Raw genomic sequence first — 24,387 nt, 5'->3', positions numbered from 1 at the left:
TGAGAAAGACAGATGATGAGGAGTTTGCATTCCTGCAGTTTGTCTCACGTGCTCTGTGTTGCAATGAAATACCTTGTGAAGTGCAGCCATTATTGTAAAGTGGGAAATTTAGCAACCAATGAGTACACAGCAATCTCCCATGAATTGGTACAATAGTTTGATTTGTGGCGTTGGGTGTTGATTGAGGGATAAGTAATGGTCTGGACAACAGGGACAGCAACAGTACAGCACTCCCTCAGTATTGCATTATCCTATCATGTGCTCCTGACCTCTAACTCAGTGTGTTATCACCCAGTTCCAGTTAGGTTCTGGTTAACTTTTAGTAAAGGAAAGACATGGATATGGCAAATGCATCAGGAGTCATGGGTTTTTCCCCTTTAACCACAAAGTTACACACCCTGTTACGAATCAGCTTAATCTTATGCCAAAACCAGTTACCTTCCTTTTCTGAACTAAAACATATCAATTTATGTCTGATACTCATTCATATTGTTTACTTCAACAGCCTGCCCTGGTCATGTACTTCTTTATCTTATTATTGCTTGGGCTCCACCTGACATTCCTTCTTAATATCCTCTTTCTAACCTTTTCATCTTCAGCCTCATCTCAGAATCAACACAAATTATTCAATCGATTTATCAATTGCTTTTAACTTTGCAAACTTCTACTCAGTTGGTGAAACTCTTTTCTGAAGAAACAAACTTCCTCATACTTTCTACATAAATTAAGTTACTGATATCGAGAGATAATTTTATGCCAGTTTTGTGACATAGGAGTAGAGACTCCCTGTGGTCATGTAAACTGCATTGGTGCAAATTAGCTGCTGTAAAATATTACAGAGAGAATTTTTATCAGATACACAACAAGCGAGGGGGATTGCTCCTCATAAGAGAGAAATAAAGGTTGACCATTCTGCTAACTGTTCCCAATAGCTTAATGCATCTAATATTCAGTTTTGGCAGAAATTAGCTCCCAATAAAGAGAGTCCTGTATTACAATCTACACAGTACAGAGGAACCTGGATTATCCGAAGGACATAGGCAGGGAATATTTTGTTGGGTTAATTTAATTCTGGATAATCAAATGCCTGATAACATAGTTTATCCGAGCATCGGGACTTGCAATCTTGCCGGATAATCCAATATTCGGATAATCGAATGCTGGATAATCGAGATTCCTCTGTCTTGGGTTTGCATCAAAAGAAAATTATACTGACCTCTTTCAGCTCTTCATACGTAACAATCTTCACATTCTCATCATCAAAATGTTTCTCCCACACAAGAGCATGATCAAAGTAGGAGCCCCAACAAACTGTTTTAAAAATAAAAAGTAGCATCAGAGAGAAAAATGCCAATCAAAAGTTCAGTAACATATACGATTTGGCGACACATTGGGTATTTTTCTCAGAGTCAGTGCCCCTCCAAGAATCATTTCTGTAATTGAGTTTCTCATTCTCTTCAAACAGAAGGGGTAACCTTGCAACACAATATCCAGAGATACAGCATCGACCACTGTTGAAGACAACATCCCTGTTAATGTGATTCACTCCTTATGAATGGATCTACTGGTGTCTTACTAGAGTGGAGCATCTAATCAGACGGTATCCCTAAGACCTAAACATGTGAATTTGATGTATGACAAAACAGCTGTTAAATTATCAGGTGTAATTTTGTTTCAAATTAATGACTTAAGGAAGTGAGCAGAGCATTACATCAAGAGAATTAAAATGACAGGCAGCCTGTAGGTGCAGTCAGGCTGGAGGGAGAGAAATATCAGACTGGGGCATACAGACAAAATTCAGATTTAACTCATCATTCAGTGCTCACTTTATATTTTCCAATACAAATTAAAATGGAAACTTGCCTGAGTAAGTGTTTGATTCTGTACTAACACTCCATCACCAATAGTACTTACACACCTAGTTTATATTAGAAATGTGGCCAGGAATTTAATTACCATTTCTTTGGAAAACTAGTGAGACTGCTGAAAAATTAGATATTTATCTACAACATAGAAAAGAAGCCACTTGGCCCAATCCATCCATGCTGTACACAAGCCTCCTCCCACTTCAATGCATTTGCGTTCTTCCATTCCTGACTGTAATGGACTGTGAGGATGGTTGGGGCAGAAATCCTATAACATTTAGGAAGTATTTGGATGTTCATTTGTGATGCCAAGGTGAACAAGGCTGGGATTAGAATCATTGGGAGCTTGTTTTTGTCCAGCACAGGCCCAATGGACCGAAGGGCCTTTTCCTGTGCTGTAGACTTCTATGACATGTTTAGCTCACTGTTGGATGCATCAATGCTATTTGCAGAATTGTTATTTTGGAATACAAGCTCCACACCAAACCACTCTCTCTGGGAGAAGAGGTTTCTCTGGAATTTCCGACTGGATTTTATTGTGATTGGCCAAAAGCAGTTAGAAGAGTTGCTCATGTAATTCTCCACTCAGGCCAGGGAAAGAAGGGGATCCAGATATTTCTGCTTTCTGCCAGAACATGATTTGTACTGAGCTGGATGCAATCCAAAACAGGCAGCACAACTAGAAATTGGAATCCTCATTTGGCCTGACCCATTTTATCATCTGGCCTTTGAGTTATTTATCAGTCAGAGGCTTGCTGGAATTATTTTTATGCCAGCTGATACTGGCCTAATGTTCCCAAATACTTCATGCAGAGAGTTGGAGGAGGGGCTAGTATTGTAGGGAGTCTAGAATGAGGATTCCCAAGCTGTGGAGTCATGACCCACATCGAGGTCACAAGACGAGATCTTGGCATCACGAGCTTGGTGTTTAGCAATGGGCACCATGGAGTTTCGACCCATTTCTGATAGCCCTTTAAATCCTCACTCTTTTTTTTGATAGTACGTGTATGTTTGACTTTTTACACTCGATAGTTGATAAAAATTAGCCTTTTCATCAGCTCCCTTCAAGCTCAACTATTGACGTCCCTAATCCTGGTCAAGAGTTAAAGAAGCCACAACAGTTTCCCCCCTCCTCCCTTGCCCAATAAATGGACCCTCCTGTCCTCCAGCACCCCAGTCAACAACTCCAGGACATCACCACCTCACCCCCCCCCCCCCCCACCCCCCCCCCAAGAGCCCTGGAGGTTTCACTCTAGAATCGCACAAAATCCAAGTGATGAAAGTAGGATTTAGATCCGTTGGGATGCATTATGCTGGAGTCTGACGGTTTCATGCACTGTTCTCAGTGGCCTGGCACTGTTTGGTTCAATCCCTAACACTCCACCAGAGAACAAGGGTCAGGCTCTCTTTCTATGCTGCATTAAAACCAGGGCTCGACACTAGACTTGATGAGCAATCGAAAGAGAGGGGATGTGCTGTGTCACAATGTTACAGAGCATCAGGATGATCAGCCTCGGGCTGTTCATCAATCCCATTCAAATTTATGCCACATCGTGAGGAAATAAATGGAAAGAACACTTTCATGGTCAATCCCATAATACCAGAAAGTATTCACGCAGTGAAATATCCTGCATTTGGAATGTTCCAGACTCCTTGTAACATAAAGCAAATACAGCTTGTATTGTAAAAACTTGCTTTGGGCTTCAGCCTGGTCTGGACTCATATCGTCATGCCCTACAAACAAAGGTCACAACCCTGCCCCAATTCTGAAGCTCAGATACCTCCGTTTCCCAATGTCACTAAATTTTTGATCAGGGTGTGGGGGCATGGTGGGGTGTGACATCTGGCTAACAGGTAAAGGTTCAAGTCCTACCTGCTCTAGGTTAGATTACTTACAATGTGGAAATAGGCTCTTCAGCCCAACAAGTCGACACCGACCTGCCAATACCCTTTTACCTAACACTACAGGCAATTTAGCATAGCCAATTCACCTGACCTGCACATCTTTGGACTGTGGGAGGAAACCCACACAGACACAGGAAGAATGCACAAACTCCACACAGTCAATCACCTGAGTTGGGAATTGAACCCAGGTCCCTAGCACTGTGAGGCAGCAGTGCTAACCACTGTACCACCGTGCCGTTTTGACGTGTTGGAATGGGTTGCACAGAAATATCTATGATTAGGATAGTTCTGAGTTCCAGATTCTATTTTAAAAATACACTCAGTCAAGTTTTTGAAGCTGTTGGTTAGCAATGGCTAGATCTCAGGGTTAACTGTTCATGGTTGCAAGGGATGGATTACCTAACTGACAAGTTTAGCCCAATATCTGTCCATACTATGAAGGCAACATCTGAAATTCCCCACACACATGACTGACATCCAGGTTTGGGAAGGAGCTAATTGAACTGAATATGTAGAGCTTAAGATTCATCAAGATCAAAAACAACATAGATACTTTACAGATTAAAGTATTTGAAAAAATTCAAAAAGGAGACAAAGTTCAAGTTGAAGTTACAACAAATGTGAACGACAAGATCATCAAGAAAACTGATGGGATTTAAACTTTTTCTGGGGAGCATTGTTATAGCACTGCCATCTAGGACCAACATGAGAACCTGTGACATGATAAAAATGGAACATGTGATTACAAATAAATGAAGATTTTCCACCTTTGATTTTGTAGGGTCAGTGAAATGTTTCTGGGTCAATGTTCACTAGGATTGGGGTGAAGGAAGAGCTAAGCAGTTTGTGAATTATTTCACCACGTGGAGCCTGAGGCCTGAGAGATTTGTGCGCCTTTTCCTGGCTGTGTGCCACACATGAAGTTGACAGAAATGATGATGTGGCCATTAGCAACCAGCTTTCCTGTTAAAACGAAGTTGCTTTCTCCCCCTGCTGGCACGGAGCCAGGCAATACAAAGTGGTGATGGGGTATGGCAGGGTGGCAGGGAGAGGAACACAAACAGACCTCTCCCCCAACCACCCACCCTAACCCTGTTTATCACCACAATCTGTGCAGATCGGTGACAGAGAAGATTAACATAGACTCTTTAAACTGAAGTCTACTTCTTTGGTGGTGAGGGGACTGCAAGAAGGGAGAATGCCATACTCCCCTATCTTAGTTCAGGGACCGGCCAAAATTAAGATGCACCAAGTTCCACATGAGCCAGAGTAAGTGGTGGGCGTTTGAATCTCACTGGGTAGAATTTAATCCAGCCCATCACAGCAGCAAACATGGCGGCCAGGCTCACTTATGAACTATGGCCTGCATCAATCTCCCGAGAAAACACACATCCTGGGAATGTTTGAAGCAGGAAAGGATGACGTAAGCAACTAATCCACTTGATGCTTTGGAGCCTGCTGGAATTTAAATGGTGCCTCAGGATTAAATGGGAGCCACATGGCCCTCTCCTCCCTCCTGCAGGATGCCCTTCAAATTACTTTGGCTGTCGCTGTGGCCTTGGATTGCAGTTGGGAAGGGTGGAGGTGAAGATGGTTTGTGGAGTGGCTGCTGTGTCACAGACACTCGGTGCTGAATTCCCAGCGTTGGAAATGTGGACTGGGCTTGGGTCACTGAGAACCATCCCCTACTTCTCTTGGTTCTGACCCAGCCCTTTGTTGACCCTTGGGTGACCCCCTTTCTGTAACCCCCACAATCACCAGTATCCAGGGATATAGAGGTGACCATCAGGCTGCCCTTGGCACATTCCCTGCAGAAGCCTCTGTTCCCAGTGACACTGACATGTTCTCAAACCCAAGGAAAGCCCCATCTTTGGTCACCAAGTGCCTGAGCTGTGCTTAACTTTGGTCGGGCATCCCCACGGTAACAAGAGGTTCCTGCCAGTTCTTCAACCCAGTGAGCAGTATGTCACTGCTACATTAAACACAGCCTTTGACCCTTAGACAAGGGGTGTTTGATTAAGCATTTGGTCATCTTGTGTATGTGATGTCTCTAAGTTTTGTTGACGAGAGAAAGATGATGGTGGGGGGACAGATTGCATCACATTTCAGCTCTTAACACCTCACCCCCATCAACATTTGTACTTTTCTCACTTCATGATGAAGGTGACTCCTTCCTGGAACAGAAGCCGGTGCCTCATTTTAACAGTTTCAAATTGACCCACCATCGGAAGCTGGTTATTTGGTCCTACGCTCTGGAATGCTCTCCTTGAAGACCCCAATCTTTCTAACACTCTTTTCTCCTTAAAAGTCTACCTCATTGACCAAATAATTGGTCATCTGCCCTAATATCTCCCTAGGTGGTTCAGAGGGCCTGAGTACAAGTGGGTCACAGCCAGACTGGGGATAAAGAATGGTTCAAGTGCCAGTGGGGCAGAGGCTACAGCCACAGATAGGTTCCGCTGAAGGGGACTCAAAGAGAAGGATCCGGGTTGAAATTGCTCCTGGATTACCACATCAACGTACTTGATGCTGGCCTGCTAGACAGCATCCCATTACCCGCTGGCGTTTGCACTAGGAAAGAAGAAATCAGAAGAGAAAACTTTGGTTTTACTGAAAGACAAAGGCAGACAGCAATGTCAATGGGAATGTATTGTTTTTCTAATCCTTCAACGTTTTTCCAGAGATATTTCCTCGACTAGAGATGTTTCTCTTTTGCTTTGCTGCATATATTTGTATGAGTGACGTCAGCTTTTCCAAAACCTGGGAGTGTACAGATATTCGTTTGCTATTAGAGAACTTGACTATTGCTGAAAAAAAAAGGCCATTTTGTCAAAGCCATTTCTTTTGTACTCATAGGCAATGCCTCCACCAATCAGAGTCCACTTGTCAACCCATCAACGGTCTACTCTCAGGTATTATAAATGTTGGTTCGCCCCTCAAATTGGTGTTCTTGGAAAATGTCCTGATGAGTGCAACTGAAAATTTTTAATAAAAGACATCTTTTTCAGCAATGCTAAAAACTGGTATTACGTTGATAGTTTACAGCTAATATTGTGTAAAATTCTAACTAGAACGACAGAGGAACCATGATTATCCAAATATCAATTATTCGAAAATCGGATTATCTGAAGATCTCCAGGTCCCAATGGAAACATTACATCAAAGATGTGTTTCCAACAGTGATCATGTTTTTTGTTTACAGTGATTAAACAGGCACCGTATCCAAATGACTGACTGCCCGCTCTCTCTCACGCCCCACACTTTCCCTGGAGTTCTACAGAGGGGTGTACCCTAAACCTCCCTTCCCCAGGTAATCTCTCCAACATTGTCCTGTACAGGGCAAAGGCATAATCTGTCAAAAAGTTGCAGTAAAAAGTTGGGTGTGGCTGTGGGTGTGTGTGCGCGCGCGCGCAATTTGGAGACTTACCCTGCAAAGGCAGCAGTCTTGTTGTTGGTGTCTAGTCCGGCACCCCAAAGAGGGAGCAAGTGTGCGCGGGGTTGTGCAAGTTTGGGGGTTGGGAGTGGGGGGCTGTGTTGTCTGGTGTTGGGGGCGGGGGGGGCTGTGTTGTATGGGATTGGGGTAGGGGGCCGTGTTGTATGGGATTGGGGTAGGGGGCCATGTTGTATGGAGTTAGGGGTGGGCGGGCCATGTTGTATGGGGTTGGGGACAGGGGGCCGTGTTGCACGGGGTTGAGGACAGGGCCTCACGCGCTGAGTGCTGCTGCAGTCTCTTAAATGGGGAGCAGACATGAAAAACTCTGAGCCCCAGAGGAAAGGCATTTAATCAATTAACCAAATAATTGATTATTCGGATGAAATAGTGCTCACCCAACACATTTGAATAATCGAGGTTCCCCTGTATGCATCTAGGAATGCCTAACCCAAGAGTAATTGTAGCCAAGATGCATTACCTTCTCCAGTCATGTAATTTCTGAAGAACTCATCCCAAGATGAAAAAGTGGGCAGTAAAGGATTATTCTGACAGAAGTGATAGTAGGACACTGCATTGTCTTTGGGATTGCGAAATACAACCAGTATCTGTGGAAGGATAACAAGACAAACGCATTTAATCTTCCTGCAGAGAAATGGAACTTGAGCTAAACAGAATATTACCACCATCTATTCTGCTTTCAGTTTAACCAGGGGAAATCCTCCAGTGTAGTTTGCAAACCTGATTTCTATCAACACTCAAGTTAGTAATGAGAAATACCGTCAGCATTATTAGAAGACGCAACACTCTGTCTTGTTCATGGTTTACTCTGAAACCCTACCTTTCTGGTTATAGAGTCATAGAGATGGACAGCACGGAAACAGACCATTTAGTCCAACTCGTCCGTGCTGACTAGATATCCTAAATGAAACTAGTCCCATTTGCCAGCACCTGGCACATATCCCTCTAAACCCTTCCTATTCATATACCCATCAAAATGGCTTTTATATTCTCTAATTGTACCAGCCTCCACCACTTCCTCTGGCAGCTCATTGTGAAAACGTTGCCCCTTAGGTCCTTTTTATATTTTTCCCCTCTCACCCTAAACGTATGCCCTCTAGTTCTGGATTCCCCCACCCTAAGGAAAATACTTTGTCTATTTATCCTATCCATGCCCCTCATAATTTTTACAAACCTCTAAGGTCACCCCTCAGCTTCCGATGCTCCAGGGAAAACAGCCCCAGCCTATTCAGCCTCTCCCTATAGCTCAAATCCTCCAACTCTGGCAACATTCTTGTAAATCTTTTCTGAACCTTTTCAAGTCTCACAACATCCTTTCGATAGGAAGGAGACCAGAATTAAATAGATGTTTTTCACATCCCAATTTGTAGACTGAAGGAGGCTATGCAACAAGCTTATTGTGATTCCATTAATCTGGCCATCAAGTTTAGTAGCAATTCAATATGACTCAGCCTTTGTCTATATAAAGGAAATTCCTGACCTATACTCTACAATTTCTGGATGACAGTCAAGTTTGTGATCTTATTACAGAAATCAAACTTCAACTGGGATTCTGCCAGCTAAGGTTTATTACACTAGGCACTGATCAAACCTACTGTTACACGCAAAATATGTTTGAAGTTAAAAAACAACTATCACTGCTTTTCTCTGCAGCTTTCATCTTTATCCACTTTCCTTCTTGGATTTCTTGAGTCTCTGTATATTGCTGGTCCTTACCTCTCCAATACCTTACCTGATTGGCTAGCTCGATTGGAATCCAGACAGAAAGGCCCAGACCTTAAAAAACCATAAAACTCAGAGGTTTGGAAAAGACTGATCGAATCAAAACCATCCCCATCCAATTTCCACTTTACTTGACACACATTTCCCAAATGGACCAATTATTAAATCACTTTTACTCAAAGCAGTTTTTAAATTATAAAATGGGAACTCATTCAAATAATTCTATCTGGTTTGTGGATAGAAATCAAAATTTCACTGTTTGCTGAAAAGTGTGCAATATATTTCTTTTGGAATGTAGTTTGTTTTAATAAAAAAATGCTGATGGATGTCAGTTACTGCTAGGAGTTCTTTTTTAGACATCATTAGCAAGTTATTCTGGAGCAAGATCTATGTTCAGCCTCACCCAGAAAGCATATGATCGCAACCCACTGCGGAGTTAATGGGAAGATTTTAATTTGTTTATTTCACCTATTTTTTTACTTGTAAATCTGCTCAGAGATGTTATTACAAACACCTGGAGCAGGTGAGACTTGAACCGCTGTCTTCTGGTCAAGGGGCTGGGACACTACCACTGTGCCACAAAAGCCCACTAGGAATGATTTGTATACTATTGAGTTTATGAGCCGACTAACCAAGATCATGATCAAATCAATTAAGACCTTTGAAGGTGTAGTCAAGGTGATTAAAACCTTGAATTGGTCTCACATTACTGTGCACTGACATTTTACCTTTGTTTTCTTCTGATGAATAGATGATGGTAGATTGTTGTAATGACCGTGCATGCCATAAATACGAGGAGATGGATCATTTTTCATTTCCTTAAATGAATAACAAAATAAACATGTGTAAGAAATCGCAGACCAGGAAGGGCAACTGCACCACAACGAAGGCAGAGATTACTCTGTACTTACAAAACTATTTCTGCTAACATTTTGTCAAATACCTTCTGATTATCTTGAAATATCTTCAAGTTAAGTCAACATTAACTCCATTCCTATTTCATGACCTGTTCGGAAGTCTTTCAGGTATTTTTCTGTTTTTGTATCACATTTACTAGACAGTAGATGAAGAACGATCCCAAGTGAACAGCAATGATGGCACCAGTAATTCATGATACTTCAGATATAATCAGAAATAGCATAAGCATACAACCAAACCCTCTTTGCATGCTTCGGAATACCAGTCAGTATTCATAGCTCCCAATGTGGATTCTGCTACCTCCCATTGTGGATTCTGCTACCTCCCAATGTGTATTCTGCTACCTCCCATTGTGGATTCTGCTACCTCCCATTGTGGATTCTGCTACCTCCCATTGTTTTATACTTTTAGGATCCAATATCAGAATAAAACCTCTAACTCAGGCTGTTGGTACTGAAATGACAACCATATGTTCTAAGAATCAGAAAGAGGGACGGACAAGGGCTAGACTACACTGGTTAGTTAAAAGGCACACCAATTGTGGAAAAGGGTATTTCACATTGAAAAAGCCACATGCAAACCACTGGGATGGAAAAGACATGGGTTATGGAAGTAATACGGATGCTCACGTTTGGCTATAGGTACGTCACGAGAAGGTGCAAGCACTCTGGGTAAGGAACTGCAATTCTGAAAAATGACAGTGCAGCCCAATTAGCAGGCCCCACACAGGCATCACTTCATCACTGACTACTCCAAATATTTATTCAATTATCCCTCAAATATTTCCATATCAGCTGCTTTTCTGGGAAATTTGTCTTTATTCATGGGATAAGGGCATCATTGGCTAGGCAGCATTTATTACCCATCCCTAATAGCCTAGAGGGGCAGTTAAGAGTCAACCACGTTGTTGTGGATCTGGAGTCTCATATAGGCCAGACTTCCTTCCCTAAAAAGGACGTCAATAAACCAGATGGGTTTTTCCAACAATCAAAAATGAATTCATGGTAAACTCCGATTTCCAGATTTTGAAACAGTTTAATTCAAATTCCACCACCTGCGATGGCAGGGTTTGAACCAGGGAACCCAGAATATGACTTGGGTTTCGGATTAGTCCAGTGATAGTACTGCTGGGACATCACCTCCCCTTTACGTTACATTCAAGTCCATTACATGCATTAATTACCAACCCTCTGTCTCTGTTTGAAAAAGCAAACTTAAACGAATTGTCCATCTCCCCTGTGCTAAAGTCTTGACAACCTAACTCGGCAGTGCCATGTTGAATTCTAATCATCATACCACAAAGCAGGAATTAGAGAGGATGACAGGAAAACAGGAGATCCTTGGAATAGCATGCAGGGGTTTGAGAAAAGCAAAGATGAACTTGAGTCCTACAGTCCACAAAGAGAAGATCGAAAAGGAAACTTCATCACATTACATGAAATATTATGTTGAATACAAATAATGCAGGTCTAAATAATTACTTCAGATTATGCCAGAGTAGCAGGACCAAAGGGCAACTGAAGGAAACTTAAAAGAAATTGCAGACAAAAATCTTTCACTCAGATCGTCTCAGCAGATATTAGAATAGAAATGGAAATTACATACAAATCCAACTGGGCGTAACTGGTTCATAAGATGAGAAGGAATAGCTCCCATATGCTGAATGGTTATCACTTTACTTTTCATGCAAAATATGGAAACTCAATATGGGTCTAAGAGTAACATGATCAACATTCCTGCAGAAACTTCTGAACATCACTGGCATTTCCTTATATACCTGAGAATTTATTATTTAAAAGAAAGTTTTCTCACAAAATGCAAACCATTTGTTTATTCATAAAGTATGAGACAGTAAAAGAGTGCAAAGAGCTCTGTCACGTGAACACTGGGACACAGAAGTTGTCAATCAATAACTTGCATTGCAAGACAGAGTTGTGAAAAATTAAAATCTACAGGTAAAAGATTATTGGTTAGAAATAACAGGCAATGAAGTAGTAAATTATCTCTTGGCAAAAGTGTTTAACAATCTGTATGGCACCCTAATAGGTTCTAACACCCATCCTAAGTGACTTTTGTCTGATTGCTGCTCCTTTGCACAGTTCATATTTCAATGCAGCATCTCAGAAAGACATCAGTGTAAAAGTAACAAAATTAAGACCTTTATTTATATAGTGCCTTTCACAACTATTAGGATGAATCAAAGCACTTTACAGCAAATTAAATAATTTTTGAAATGTATTAAATGTTGTATGTTACAGTTGTAATAGAGGAAAGTACTCAAGTAAGTTATCCCACTTAAGTAAATACAATTTGGTGACAGCACTGATCCTTAGAAGATGATTACTTAGAACCAGCAAGATGCTATGAAGCACAAATTCAAGATCAAATATAGGAGAAATACCACCTACAATTTGAGGGAAGAATGTTACAAAAGCAACATCAACACTTCTTCCTACTTTTACAAATTACTGTTTCTGTGCCAAGGTCTGGAAATTAAAGCTTTATCATGGGATGCAAGATTCACTGGGAAGGACAGCATTAATCCCAATCCCTAATTGCCCTTGAACTGAGAGGCGTGCTCAGGGCGTTTCACAGTCACTACAATGCTGTGGGTCTAGAGTCCCACATAGTGCAGACTAGGTCAGGACAGCAGATTTCCTTCCCCAAAGGGCATTGATGAACCAGATGGATTTTCACAACAATCAATGATAGTTTCATGGTTACCATTACTGATATTAGCTTCCAATTGCAGCTTTTTATTTTTTTAATGTTAAATGCCAGCAGCTGCTATAGTGCGATTTGAACCCATGTTACCCAAGCATTAAGCTGATTGATCCAGTGACATTAGTACTATGTCCATTCTAATGAGGAAATGGAGAGAGCAAGCATTGTGAATTCAGATGAGACAGTGTAGAACCTGAGCTCATTCATTGGCACTGAGCAGGATGCACAAAAGGAGCAGAATAGGTGTCACCTCCCTAACTTAATAACAGAAAATACATTTATTCAGATTCACAAGAGCTTGTGTTAACCTGATAGTCAATAGATTGGGAACATTGAGTGGCTTCTCATAATACTTAGGATTGAGTACATGAGTACATTGAGACATGACGTGTTACAGGAAGGATGTTTGGAAGAAACAGTTGTCTGATGAGATTGATACTGGATTTATTAAATTACCCTGATCAGTCAACAATTTCATTACCGTGGTTTGGTGCAACTATCAGGACGCTAACATGCAAGCTTTGTTCCTGATGCATCCATAACAATTCTCATGTTACAATGGATGGGACATATTTCTTCAGTAGCTCCCTAGTGCACTACATTCCATGGGAGTTCAGCACCTCCCCACTGGGTATTCTTCATATGGGTGTCATGACAATGGGGAGGTGGGAAGTATAAACCACAACTAAATGCAATCCTGCCCTCATTAGATGTCCACATGAAGGAATACAATATATTATCACAGACGTTGAGCTTGACCATTGTTTCAATACAAAAACAGAAACTGCTGGCAAAACTCATCAGGTCTGGCAGCATTTTTTGGGAAGAAAGCAGAGTTAACGTTTCGAATCCAGTGATTCTTCATCAGAACTGATAGCAGCAAGGAAAAGGTAATATTTATGCCGAAGGCAAGGTTGGGGATGGGGGTGGGCAGCAGGACATCAGCAGGTACTTGGAGATGGAGTCAAAAGAGAGAGAAAGCGATCTGAAGGGACTAGGTAAACAAGGGGATTATTGATATTAGGCAAGGACAGAAGAGAAGCTGAATAAATGATATTGAGAGCTGATAGTAGGACAGAATGGGTAAGTTTTGCATAAAGCAAGCCATGCCATGACAGGACCAGGTCTGAAGGTGGGTAAAAACCATGGGAGGGTGGAATCAGGCTTTAGATTATTGAACTCAATGTTGAGTCCTAGAAGCATCAGGGTCTTCACTCTCTCTAGTCTACTGCTCACAGTGTGGCCCACTACATTGGAGAAATGAAATGCAGACTGGGAGACCGCTTTGCAGAACACCTACGATCTGTCTGTAAAAATGATTCCGAGCTTCCAGTTACCCATCATTTCAAAATCCCACCCTGTTCCTACGGCAACATTTCTGACACATGCCTTCTGCAGTGTTCAATGAGCCTCACAAGGTCAAAGAACAACATCTCATTTCCCACTTGGGGACCCTGCAGCCTCCAGAACTCAGCATCAAGTTCAATAACGTTAGAGCCGGATCCCACCCTTCCCTGTTTTATACCCACACCCACTCCTGCTATGGCACGTGTTACAATTAACACAGCCAACCCATTCTCAACCCACTCTCAGGCCAATTATCACATTCAAAGAGTTACATTCAACACAGCCTAGTCTCTTACTCTCAGCTCTCATGATCACTTATTCAGCTTCTCTTCTGTCCTGGCTTACTATCAGCCCTAACCCTTTCATATCTCTCTCTCTCTGGACTTTCCCTCCACCTACCTGCTCATCTCACCACATCTTCAGCATTTTTTCCTTGCTGCTATTAGTTTGGATTAACTTTTCCCCACAAATGCTGCCAGACCTGCTGAGTTTCGCCAGCAATTTCTGATTTTGGTTCTGATTTCCAGCATCCACATTCTATGTTATAATTTATGCCATTATTTAGATGCTGGCTATTGCAATTTATGTTAATTAGCAGTTTGCTGTTGAAATCATATCACCAGCACCTGGGTATGGTAGCATAGTGGTTATGTCACTGGCCCCAGAATCCATTTCCCTGCACTAGTGATCAGGTTCCAATCCACCTTGGTAGTTGGAAGCATTTAATGGAGTTATCAGATAAGTCTAGAATTTGAAAATCTAGTATTGGATAATAGCTATCATATTGTCATTAAAGCATCCGCCTGGCTCACCAATGTCCTTTAAGAAAAGGAATTTGCCATCCCTTATCCAGTGATTCTAGATCCTCAGCAATGCTGTTAACTCTGAAGTGGCCTACCAAGTCTCTTCACTGTTAGGAAGGTAACTCACTAACAGCATCTCAATGGTATCTTTAGGGATATGCAATAAATGCTGGGCTTGCTGCTGAGTGCCACATCCCGTGAACAAGACTCATTGCTAAACTGATATTAATCCTAATCCATAATGTTGTGGATGCAATATCAAAAAAAGGTTGCTCGGTAATGGTTACATCCCTGAGATTCCAGATGAGCAAAGTGTTAGCAGCTACCCTCCCTCTGCTTGTAAAGGCTGCCATGGTATTGTTTCAGAAAACTGATATACCCAGTATCCACCAATCAATATCACATTAACTAATGATCTGCTACCATACCCATGTGCTGGTGATATGATTTCAACAGCGAACTGCTAATTAACATTAATGTCTGAGAGAATTCGCTGTGTGCAACTTGGCCACCATGTTTTTTCCTACATTACAGATTTTTAGGGGTCATTTAAAGCAACATATAAATGCAAGCCTTTACTTTCTTTAAAAGACTAAAACACAATTTCTCATCCATATACCTCATAGTTCCCAGCGTTTTCAAATTCCAATAACTTGAGTTGACTTCGAACTCCAGGTTTCCCATCTTCAGATTCATTTTGATTGATAAAGGCAATATCCCTAAGTAACAGATTCACCCAATTAAATCCTGTAAAACATGGTTAAAATAAAAAGAGTTACTACAACTTTATCAATGTAAGGAGATACTTGCTGCAGTAACAGAACCTACCCTGTATGTACACATAATTCCCGAATTACTGATCAGAGAATACAAGCATATGTCTAACACCTGTCAAAGAGTGTGGTGCTGGAAAAGCACAGACAGGCAGCATCCAAGGAGAAGGAGAGTCGACATTCCAGGCATGATCCCTTCTTCATCAGGAATTCTTAGGCAGTCATAGTCAAAAAATGTGGCACTGGAAAAGCACAGCCAGTCAGGCAGCATCCAAGGAGAAGGAGAGTCGGCATTCCAGGCATGATCCCTTCTTCATCAGGAATTCTTAGGCAGTCATAGTCAAAAAATGTGGCACTGGAAAAGCAAGCCAGTCAGGCAGCATCCAAGGAATAGGTTAGTTGATGTTTCGAGCATAAACTTATGCGCGAAGCATTGACTCTCCTGCTCTTCGGATGCTGCCTGACTGGCTGTGCTTTTTTAGCACCACACTTTTTGACTCTAATCTCCAGCATCTGCAATCCCCATAGCCTCTCTTAGGCAGCCACTCCAGGCACCTGACCTATCCCACAGTGTTATTTCCAGCAGTACCTTCCCTGATTTGTGCTGCAACTAAAGCCTTTGTGTCTGATGAGGGAATGAAGTGTGTGAGGCACTAGACAGATGTATTCTTGCCAGCTCTCTATTCAGTATTCAGGGTCATACAGCATGGACACAGACCCTTCAGTCCAGCACATCCATGCTGACCAGGTAGCTGAAAATGAACTAGTCCCATTTGCCTGCATTTAGCCCATATTCCCCTCAACATTTCCTATCCATGTATCTGACCAAAATGTTGTAATTGTACCTGCCTCCACCAGCAGCTCATTTCATACACTCAAACCCCCCTCTGCAAGGAAAAGTTGTCCCTCAGGTCCCTTTTAAACTTTTCCCTTCTCACCTTAAGCCTTTGCCCTTTAGGTTTGGACTCCCCTACCCTGGGGAAGGAAACCTTGGCTATTTATCCTATCCATGCCACTCATGATTTTATAAACTTCTATACAGTCACCCCTCAGCCTCCTACACTCCAGGGGAAAAAGTCCCAGTCTCTCCATCCTCTCCTTGCACTCTGTCCTCTGTAAACCCTGGTAAACAATGCAGTAGTGGTGCAAGAACATGCCCACAGCCGATCGGAAATGACAGAATGGAGTATCCTGAACATTCTGATTGAACTGCCATGTTTATATTACAGATTTCTAGTTAAACCAGCAAAAGTCAAATCAATAAGAATCAACTGTTGAACCTTTTCCAAAGATTTTTACATTAAATTTTGGGCAAACAGTCTTTCTGTCAACATTCTGCTCTTAGTTTCACAGATATGATGGCTCCTGTTTTTTTTAAGCATAACAGATTTTCTGATTCTAGGTATGGAACAGGTAAAGGGCCAAATGGGGGAGTCCTCTTCTACACCTCATGGTGGATAGATGCCCAATTACTCAGTTAATTATTCCATAAGCTGTAGCACAGCACTGAGGATACTGCTTCAATCTAGAAAGCAAATAGTTACATGACTAAAATGGTGAAAGTGCCAATTTTAATCTTCATGCATTTTACTCTCAATGAAACATTACACTTTCTTCAATACATTGTTAATCCACTCCTCCCCCAAGCCCAACCACACATGGCCTTCCTCCAAATCACAACCTAACCCTGTATCACTGCTGCTCTGCGTTTCCTAACACACTCAACATCTGTTTCTCATTTCAGCGCTGACACAAACACTGTAGTTCCAATTACAAACTGTATTACATTCAACTGTTCTGAGAACGTTCACATTTTACATTGGAGATACTTGCTTCCACAGAACCACCAGCCCTTCATGCTCCCAACTTGCTGCTTTCATCCTCAACATGAATATGTATCACAACCCAATCACAGGTCAGGCGCTAACTTCACCAAAGCAGTTTGGGATGGCCAATCAATGTTGGCTCAGCCAGCAACACAACATCCTGGGAATAATAAAATAACTGACGGCTACACTTCCTGCAGAAAAATTATGGAATAACAAAAGAAATGGGGACAGAACCAATGAAAGCCCATCAAGCATCCAAGCCCTCACTCCAATGGGGGGCATTGCCATGGAGATAACTGGCACAGCATGAATACAGAGGGTCAGAAATGTCAAGCTTGGATATCATGTACAGGAGGGAGAGTTTGACAATCTGCAAATATCTAAATGCCTGACTCCTTCCCTCACCTTAAATAACCAGGCATGCAGACAGCTGGGGAACTTGGGCTGGTGTTGCATTGTCACTCATCTGCCAGTGCTCAGCCTCCACTGAAGATGCAAGCACTTGACTCTCTCAGGCACATGACGGATTGGTGGAGGGATTGCCACTTTATTATCACCAATTTACTGCAAATCAGTATTTCTTTTTGTTGGGGTGAGAAACGTTGTTCAGAATTGCTGTTGCATGGAGGTGAGGGGGGTATAGAATTATTTCAGTTCAAGCTTTCCTCGGTTAGCTATTGCCCAACTCTCTGGGCACAAGCTAAGATTGAGAGCCCACCTCCCTGTAAATTGCTCTCCCTGCCAGCCCCCATCCTGACTGTCAGCGTTTCCTGCACTGTGGCTGGGTCCAAATTCTCTTCCTAACAACTCTGTGGCTGGCCCTGCACCACATGGACTGCAGGGGTTCAAAACCATCTTCTCAAGGAGCTTGGTCAACGATGCCCACATCCCATGGAAGAATAAAAGATCGCAGCCAAGTGTGAACTCGCTGGCTCCTGTATGCCAATAAGGCAGATTGTATCATTGCCCAGTAACACTGACGTCTATGAATATAGCGCTTTTATTTTGTTGGATTAAAGAGAGGGCAGAGATGGACGGGGGTATGAGAAAGTTTGACTTTCCGAGAAAGTGAAGAGTAATGTGATTCCTAAAGATATTTCGAGTTGTCGGGAGAATTAACTGAGCCTGTCTGTCTGAATCCTCAATGGAAAGAACAGCAAATCATTGATATAACTAAAGTGCTGTAATTACAGCAGTTAGTGTCATCAAAAGAGAAGCAACAAAAGCTGTAACATCTCTGTAATAATGAAGATTTAAATATCCCACAGAAATCCCACCAAATGAGTGAAAATGGCAGGATCTGTACAGAAGGGACTGTCTCAAGGCACCTGATTAAAGGGACTGTGATCGTTGGATTAGATTCCCTTGTTCTCCAAATGCTTGTGATTTCATATAAACCTGTTGTACTAGAACCTGGTGTCGCCTGGCTTCTGTCTTTAACTGTGAAGGGCAAGAAAGAGAGAAATAGTTAAACTTTGCATCTGACTAGGAAGTTCCAAGGTCAGAAATCACACTACACCAGGTTATAGTCCAACAGGTTTATTTGAAAACATTAAGCACTGCTCCTTTATCAGGTGTTAGTGAGGAAGACCTTAGACCCAGAATTTAAAAGAGTCAAAGAGTGTGGTGTTGCAAAAGCACAGCTGATCAGGTAACATCCAAAGAGCAGGAGAGTCCACATTTCAGGCATAACCCTTTCATCAGGCTTGTGGGCCAAAGCAGATAAATGGGAGAGGGATGGGGCTGGGGCTGGGGCGGGGAAGGTAGCTGGGAATGCAATAGGTAGATGAAGATGATAGGTCCGAGAGAAAAGTGGAGCAGATAGGCGGGAAGGAAGATTGACAGATAGCACCGTTCAAGATGGCGGTGCTGAGTTGGAAGGTTGTGACTGGGATAAGGTGGGGTGGGGATGGGGGGGTGGTGGGTGCGGATCCACATCCTACAGAGATTTACCTGTACTTCCACACAGGCCATCTACTGCATCCTTTCCACCGATGTGTGGTCTCCACTACGTTAGTGAGACAGGACACCAACTTGCAGATTGTTTCAGAGAACATCTCTGGGACATCTGCATTAAGCAACCCCGCCAGCCTGTGGCTGAACACTTTAACTCCCCCTTCCACTTCCCCAAAGACATGCAGGTCCTGGTCCTCCTCCATCTCCAAACTCTAACAACCCAATGCCTGGAGGGAGAACACCTCACCCTCTGCCTCGGGACCCTCCAACTACACAGAATCAACGTGGATTTCACCAGGTTCCCCATTTCCCCTCCCCCAACCTTATCCCTGTCCCAACCTTCCAACTCAGCACCACCCTCTTGAATGGTCCTACCTGTCCATTTTCTTTCCCAGCTATGTGCTCCACCCTCCTCTCTAACCTATCACCTTCACCTTCATGTGCCTATTGCATTCCCAGTTACCTTCACCCCAGCCCACCCCTTTTCCCAATTATCTCTCAATCCCCTTGGTCCACAAGCCTCATTCTTAATAGAGGGCTTATGCCTGAAATGTCGACTCTCCTCCTTGGATGCTGCCTGACCTGCTGTGCTTTTCCAGCACCACACTCTGACTCTGATCTCCAGTATCTGCAGTCCTCACTTTCCCCTACAGAATTAATAAGGAAAAGATCAAAGGGTCACGCAAGATTTAAGAGCCATCTCATGTGTGTTCAATTCATTTACATGAGTTATATGACCCTTTGATCTTTTCCTTATGAATTCTGTGTCCAAGGTCTTCCTCCCTCACTCACACCTGAAGAAGGAGCAGCATTCTAATAGCCATTGGACTATAGTCTGGCGTCGTGTGATTTTTGGCCTTGTCCAACCCAGTCCAACAGCAGCACCTCCCCATCATAGGAATCTCCACACAGCCAGCATCCAATACAGACTATGCCACCATGCAAACCAATGGGCAAGAGAGGCAATGTAATACAGACATTGTATACCAGGGAAAGGATATGTGTGTGTGTGTGTGTGTGTATATGAGTGTGTGTGTGTATGTGGAGGGGGGGGAGGAGGGAGAACAAAAGGGAAAGTCTGGGACAGACTAGTAAAGATATAAACAGAAACAGAGAATGCTGGAATAAGACTGGCAGCATCTATATACAGAGAGAGGGAAAACAGAGTTACCATTTCCAGACTCTGGGAATGGTCATGTTTTGGTACAGGCACAGAACATTTCTCCGGAGTGAGTGTGAAGGTTAGGATTATGAACCCCAAGAGCAGAATATGAACTTAAATGCAGAGAAGGGGGATATTTTCAGAGGAAGAATAATAAGGGGAGAGAAATTGGATAAAGTGCACAACTCAGAAGGGGGTACAGGGCTGAGGGAGCTCGGGGTGTATCATTGAAGGTGGAAGGACGCAGCTCCCAAAGCAAGGAGGCCGGGACTTTGCTGGAGAATCCCCATTGTAGCCCAATCCCTGGTCATTGCCAGGGAAATGGCATCATTCCCTAGGCATCTACATCTGGAATGCTCCAAATGTCTTTATTTCAGTTGGAGACTTTGAAAGGTTCTGATGAAATTAAGTAAAACAGTTACTCGGGAAAAGTTACTTCTGCTCCTCGGATGCTGCCTGAACTGCTGTGCTCTTCCAGCACCACTAATCCAGAATCTGGTTTCCAGCATCTGCAGTCATTGTTTTTACCTTATTAGATACCATGTCTAACTCCTGAGTAGTTTTTCCATACCTCCCTCCCACACCCCCAATACACCACCCCAAGGCTCCTCACAGCACCAGACCCTGACCTGATCCCTCTGATCGCATCCCAACCCGGCCCACCCACTCACCCTGATCGAAAGCGACCGCTCCCTTCCCCAGGCTGGTTTTCAAACTCCCCTCCCCCCCCCCCCCCCCCCCCCCCGTCTCCCACCGACTTAAAAAGATAACTGCTTCTCTGCAAACGCTGCCAAACCAGCTGAAAACTTCCAGAACTTTACAGGGAAGGACTCATACATTTAATGGTAAGGTCCTGGGGAGTGTTGCTGAACGAACTAGACCCCGGAGTGCAGGTTCATAGCTCCTTGAAAGTGGAGTCCCAGGTAAACGGGATAGTGAAGAAGTCTCTGGGAGGAGAGGCATGGGCGAGAGAAAGTTAAGAGCAATGTGATTTCTAATGAGATTTCGAGTTGTCGGGAGAATTAACTCAGCCTTGTCTGTCTGAATCTTCAAAGCAAAGGACAGCAAAGCATTAGCACTGTTAATAATATTGATACAACTAGACGTGCGGTAATTACAGCAGTCAAGGTTATCAAACTGGAAGCAACAAAAGCTGTAACATCTCTGTAATAATGAAGATTTAACAATCCCACAGAAATCCCACCAAATTGGCAGGATCTGTACAGAAGGGACTGGGATTGAAAACAGCTTTGAACTTTTTCAAACGACAAACTTTTTCTCGTTCAGATGTATTTCTTTACTGTGAACTATAGTTCAAACTTTAAACAAAAGTCGATAAATATCAGGGGGTCTCACCGCATTTGGGGTAGGAAGAGATCACCAGGTCTTCGGGACGAGCCTGGAAGTTGCCCAGAGCCTGCAGTGTTTGGACTGAGCTCGGCACCGAGGGGTAGAGAACACCTTTGTAGCGGAACACCAGCTCCTCGGGCTTCAGCTGCTTCGCTTTCTCCAACATCCCCTGGATCATCTTCTGGAAATCGGCTTTGTCAGCCTCTGCACTCCCATCGCCTTTCGCCTCCATCGCTCTGGGACAGACCGGCAGAGCGCACAGCCTCCCGTTTTATTGACGAACGGTGACTCTGACGCCTGAACGCTCGCACGCTCCATGGCGTGCCAAGGGGCGACTCACAATGACAGCAACCTCCTTCCTTCCCTCGGCGCTGGTTTGCTCCCGCACCCTTTGTGGTTTGGCAGAGATTGGGACTGTTAAACATCGAGCAATAAAACCCACAAAACCTTAGAAGTTCTGGAACTGCTCAGCATGATCTGTGGAGAGAGACAGAGAGAGAGATAACATTTGCAACTGCCTCGGAATCTTTACAACAGCCAGAGTCCAATCCAGAATATACCACCATCCAAACCAAGGGGCGAGAGAGATGTGATACAGACATTATATTTTGGATCAGTGGGGCTGGAAGAGCACAGCAGGTCAGGCAGCCTCCGAGGAGCAGGAAAATCGACGTCTGGGCAAAAGCCCTTCATCAGGAATACATTATATACCAGGGAAAGGATATATGTGTGTGCATGTGTGGGGGCTGCGAAGAACAAAAGGGAAGTTCTGGGACAGGGGTGGCATGATAGCTCAGTGGTTAGCCCTACTGCCTCACAGCACCCGGGTCCCAGGTTCGATTCCAGCCTCGGGCAACTATCTGTGTGGAGTTTGTACATTCTCCCTGTGTCTGCGGGTTTCCTCCCACAGTCACAAAGATGTGCAGGTTAGGTAAATTGGTCATGCTAAGTTGCCCATAGTGTTAGGTCCATTAGTTGGAGGGGAAATAGGTCTGGGTGGGTTACTTTTCGGAGGGTCAGTGTGGACTGGATGGGCTGAAGGGCCTGATTACTTACAGTGTGGAAATAGGCCCTTTGGCCCAACAAGTCCACACCGACCTGTCGAAGCACAACCCACCCAGATCTATTCCCCTTCATCTAACACTGCGGGCAATTTAGCGTGGCCAATTCACCTAACCTGCACATTTTTGGACTGTGGGAGGAAACCGGAGCACCCGGAGGAAACCCATGCAGACACGGGGAGAATGTGCAAACTCCACACAGTCAGTCGCCTGAGGCAGGAATTGAACCCAGGTCTCTGGTGCTGTGAGGCTGCAGTGCTAACCACTGTGCCACCCACTGAGAAAAAAGTTAATAAAATAAATAAAGAAATAATATCTCAAACAGCACAATTATAGTCAATACTTCTTTCATTGCTATCAGAAACTGCTGCTTAAATAAATACATGTAGAATGTTGAAGAAGGCACCCAAAATTCACTTGGTTTAAAAGGTACACTCTGAAAAAATACAATGGATTCCCAAGTGTGATGTGTTTACCATTACACCTCACCACTACATTAATATGACGACACCAAGGTTAGGTGTGAAATGCTAAGAGACCACTGCAGGGGGATGAGCTCTCAACAAGTCAGTTTCATGCAGGCTACAACAATCTGGGAGGTAAACCTTAAAATGAAACATGAAAATTAAAAAAAAACTAAGAACCAATCCTCAATGAGGCACAAATTCATGGTGAACTTCATTTCCACAGTGGGTATCCTTCATTGGTGAAGGTATACAGCTATGTGTAATCTATCACTTGGAGCCATTTGGCATAAATTCATTTCCCAGCTCATGCACAAAACTGTCCATGTGTGCAAACCCAGTGTCTATGACCAACACACATACTTTTTGTTTTGGAGTGTGCAAATGATTCCTTTAAAATTTTCCATGTAACATGAAGGATTTGATTTGTGTATGAACTGTAACTTACCCTGTATCTACCTTGAAATTTAGTAAGACTAAAGCTGGGGAACTTCCTTGAGCATTTGAATAGACTTTGCAAAAAAGAATAAAAGAAAGTGGGATTTTCACAAAGTAGATGCAATAAAAAGGCTTGTTTCCACACTGTAGGGAATCTAATCTAATCAGACTAGTAAAGATATAAACAGAAACAGAGAATGCTGGAATAAGCCTGGCAGCATCTATATATAGAGAGAGAGACAACAGAGTTACCGTTTCCTGTCCCTGGGAATGGTCATGTTTGTGGTACAGAACATAGAACAGTACAATACAGGAACGGGCCCTTCCACCCATGATGTTGGGCTGAACATGATGCCAATGAATTGTTCCCTTCTGCCTGCCTTTAGACCATATCCCTCCATACCATCTATATTCATTCGCTTATCTGGCAGCATGTTCCAGACTCCTATCCCTCCAGTGAAAATAATCTTGCCCCTCACATCACATTTGAACTTTCCCCCTCTCACCTTAAATGCATGCCCCATGGTTTTAGACATTTTAGCTCTAGGGGAAAACCTTCTGACCATCAACCCTAGCTATGCATCTCATAATCGTTTTGCTTTCTTTAAAGTCTGCCCTC

General features: G+C 43.2%; 1 protein-coding gene across 1 annotated transcript in view; it reads right to left on the bottom strand.

Moving 5' to 3' along the window:
• LOC132819672 (sulfotransferase 6B1-like) overlaps positions 1-22,088 on the bottom strand; it is a 32,396-nt gene extending 10,308 nt beyond the window's left edge. The window contains exons 1-5 of the mRNA XM_060831314.1: positions 21,812-22,088; positions 15,355-15,482; positions 9,672-9,761; positions 7,682-7,808; positions 1,217-1,311 (exon numbers count right to left, since the gene is read on the bottom strand). Coding sequence (XP_060687297.1) covers positions 1,217-1,311; positions 7,682-7,808; positions 9,672-9,761; positions 15,355-15,482; positions 21,812-22,037 — 666 coding nt within the window. The 5' untranslated portion in view covers positions 22,038-22,088. The remainder of the gene's footprint in view (positions 1-1,216; positions 1,312-7,681; positions 7,809-9,671; positions 9,762-15,354; positions 15,483-21,811) is intronic.
• Positions 22,089-24,387: the final 2,299 nt, after the last annotated feature.

Source organism: Hemiscyllium ocellatum, chromosome 10 (genome assembly GCF_020745735.1).
Source record: "Hemiscyllium ocellatum isolate sHemOce1 chromosome 10, sHemOce1.pat.X.cur, whole genome shotgun sequence".
NCBI lineage: Eukaryota > Metazoa > Chordata > Chondrichthyes > Orectolobiformes > Hemiscylliidae > Hemiscyllium > Hemiscyllium ocellatum.
Note: the sequence above shows the minus strand (reverse complement) of the source record. Positions and strands in the feature narration are given on the sequence as shown.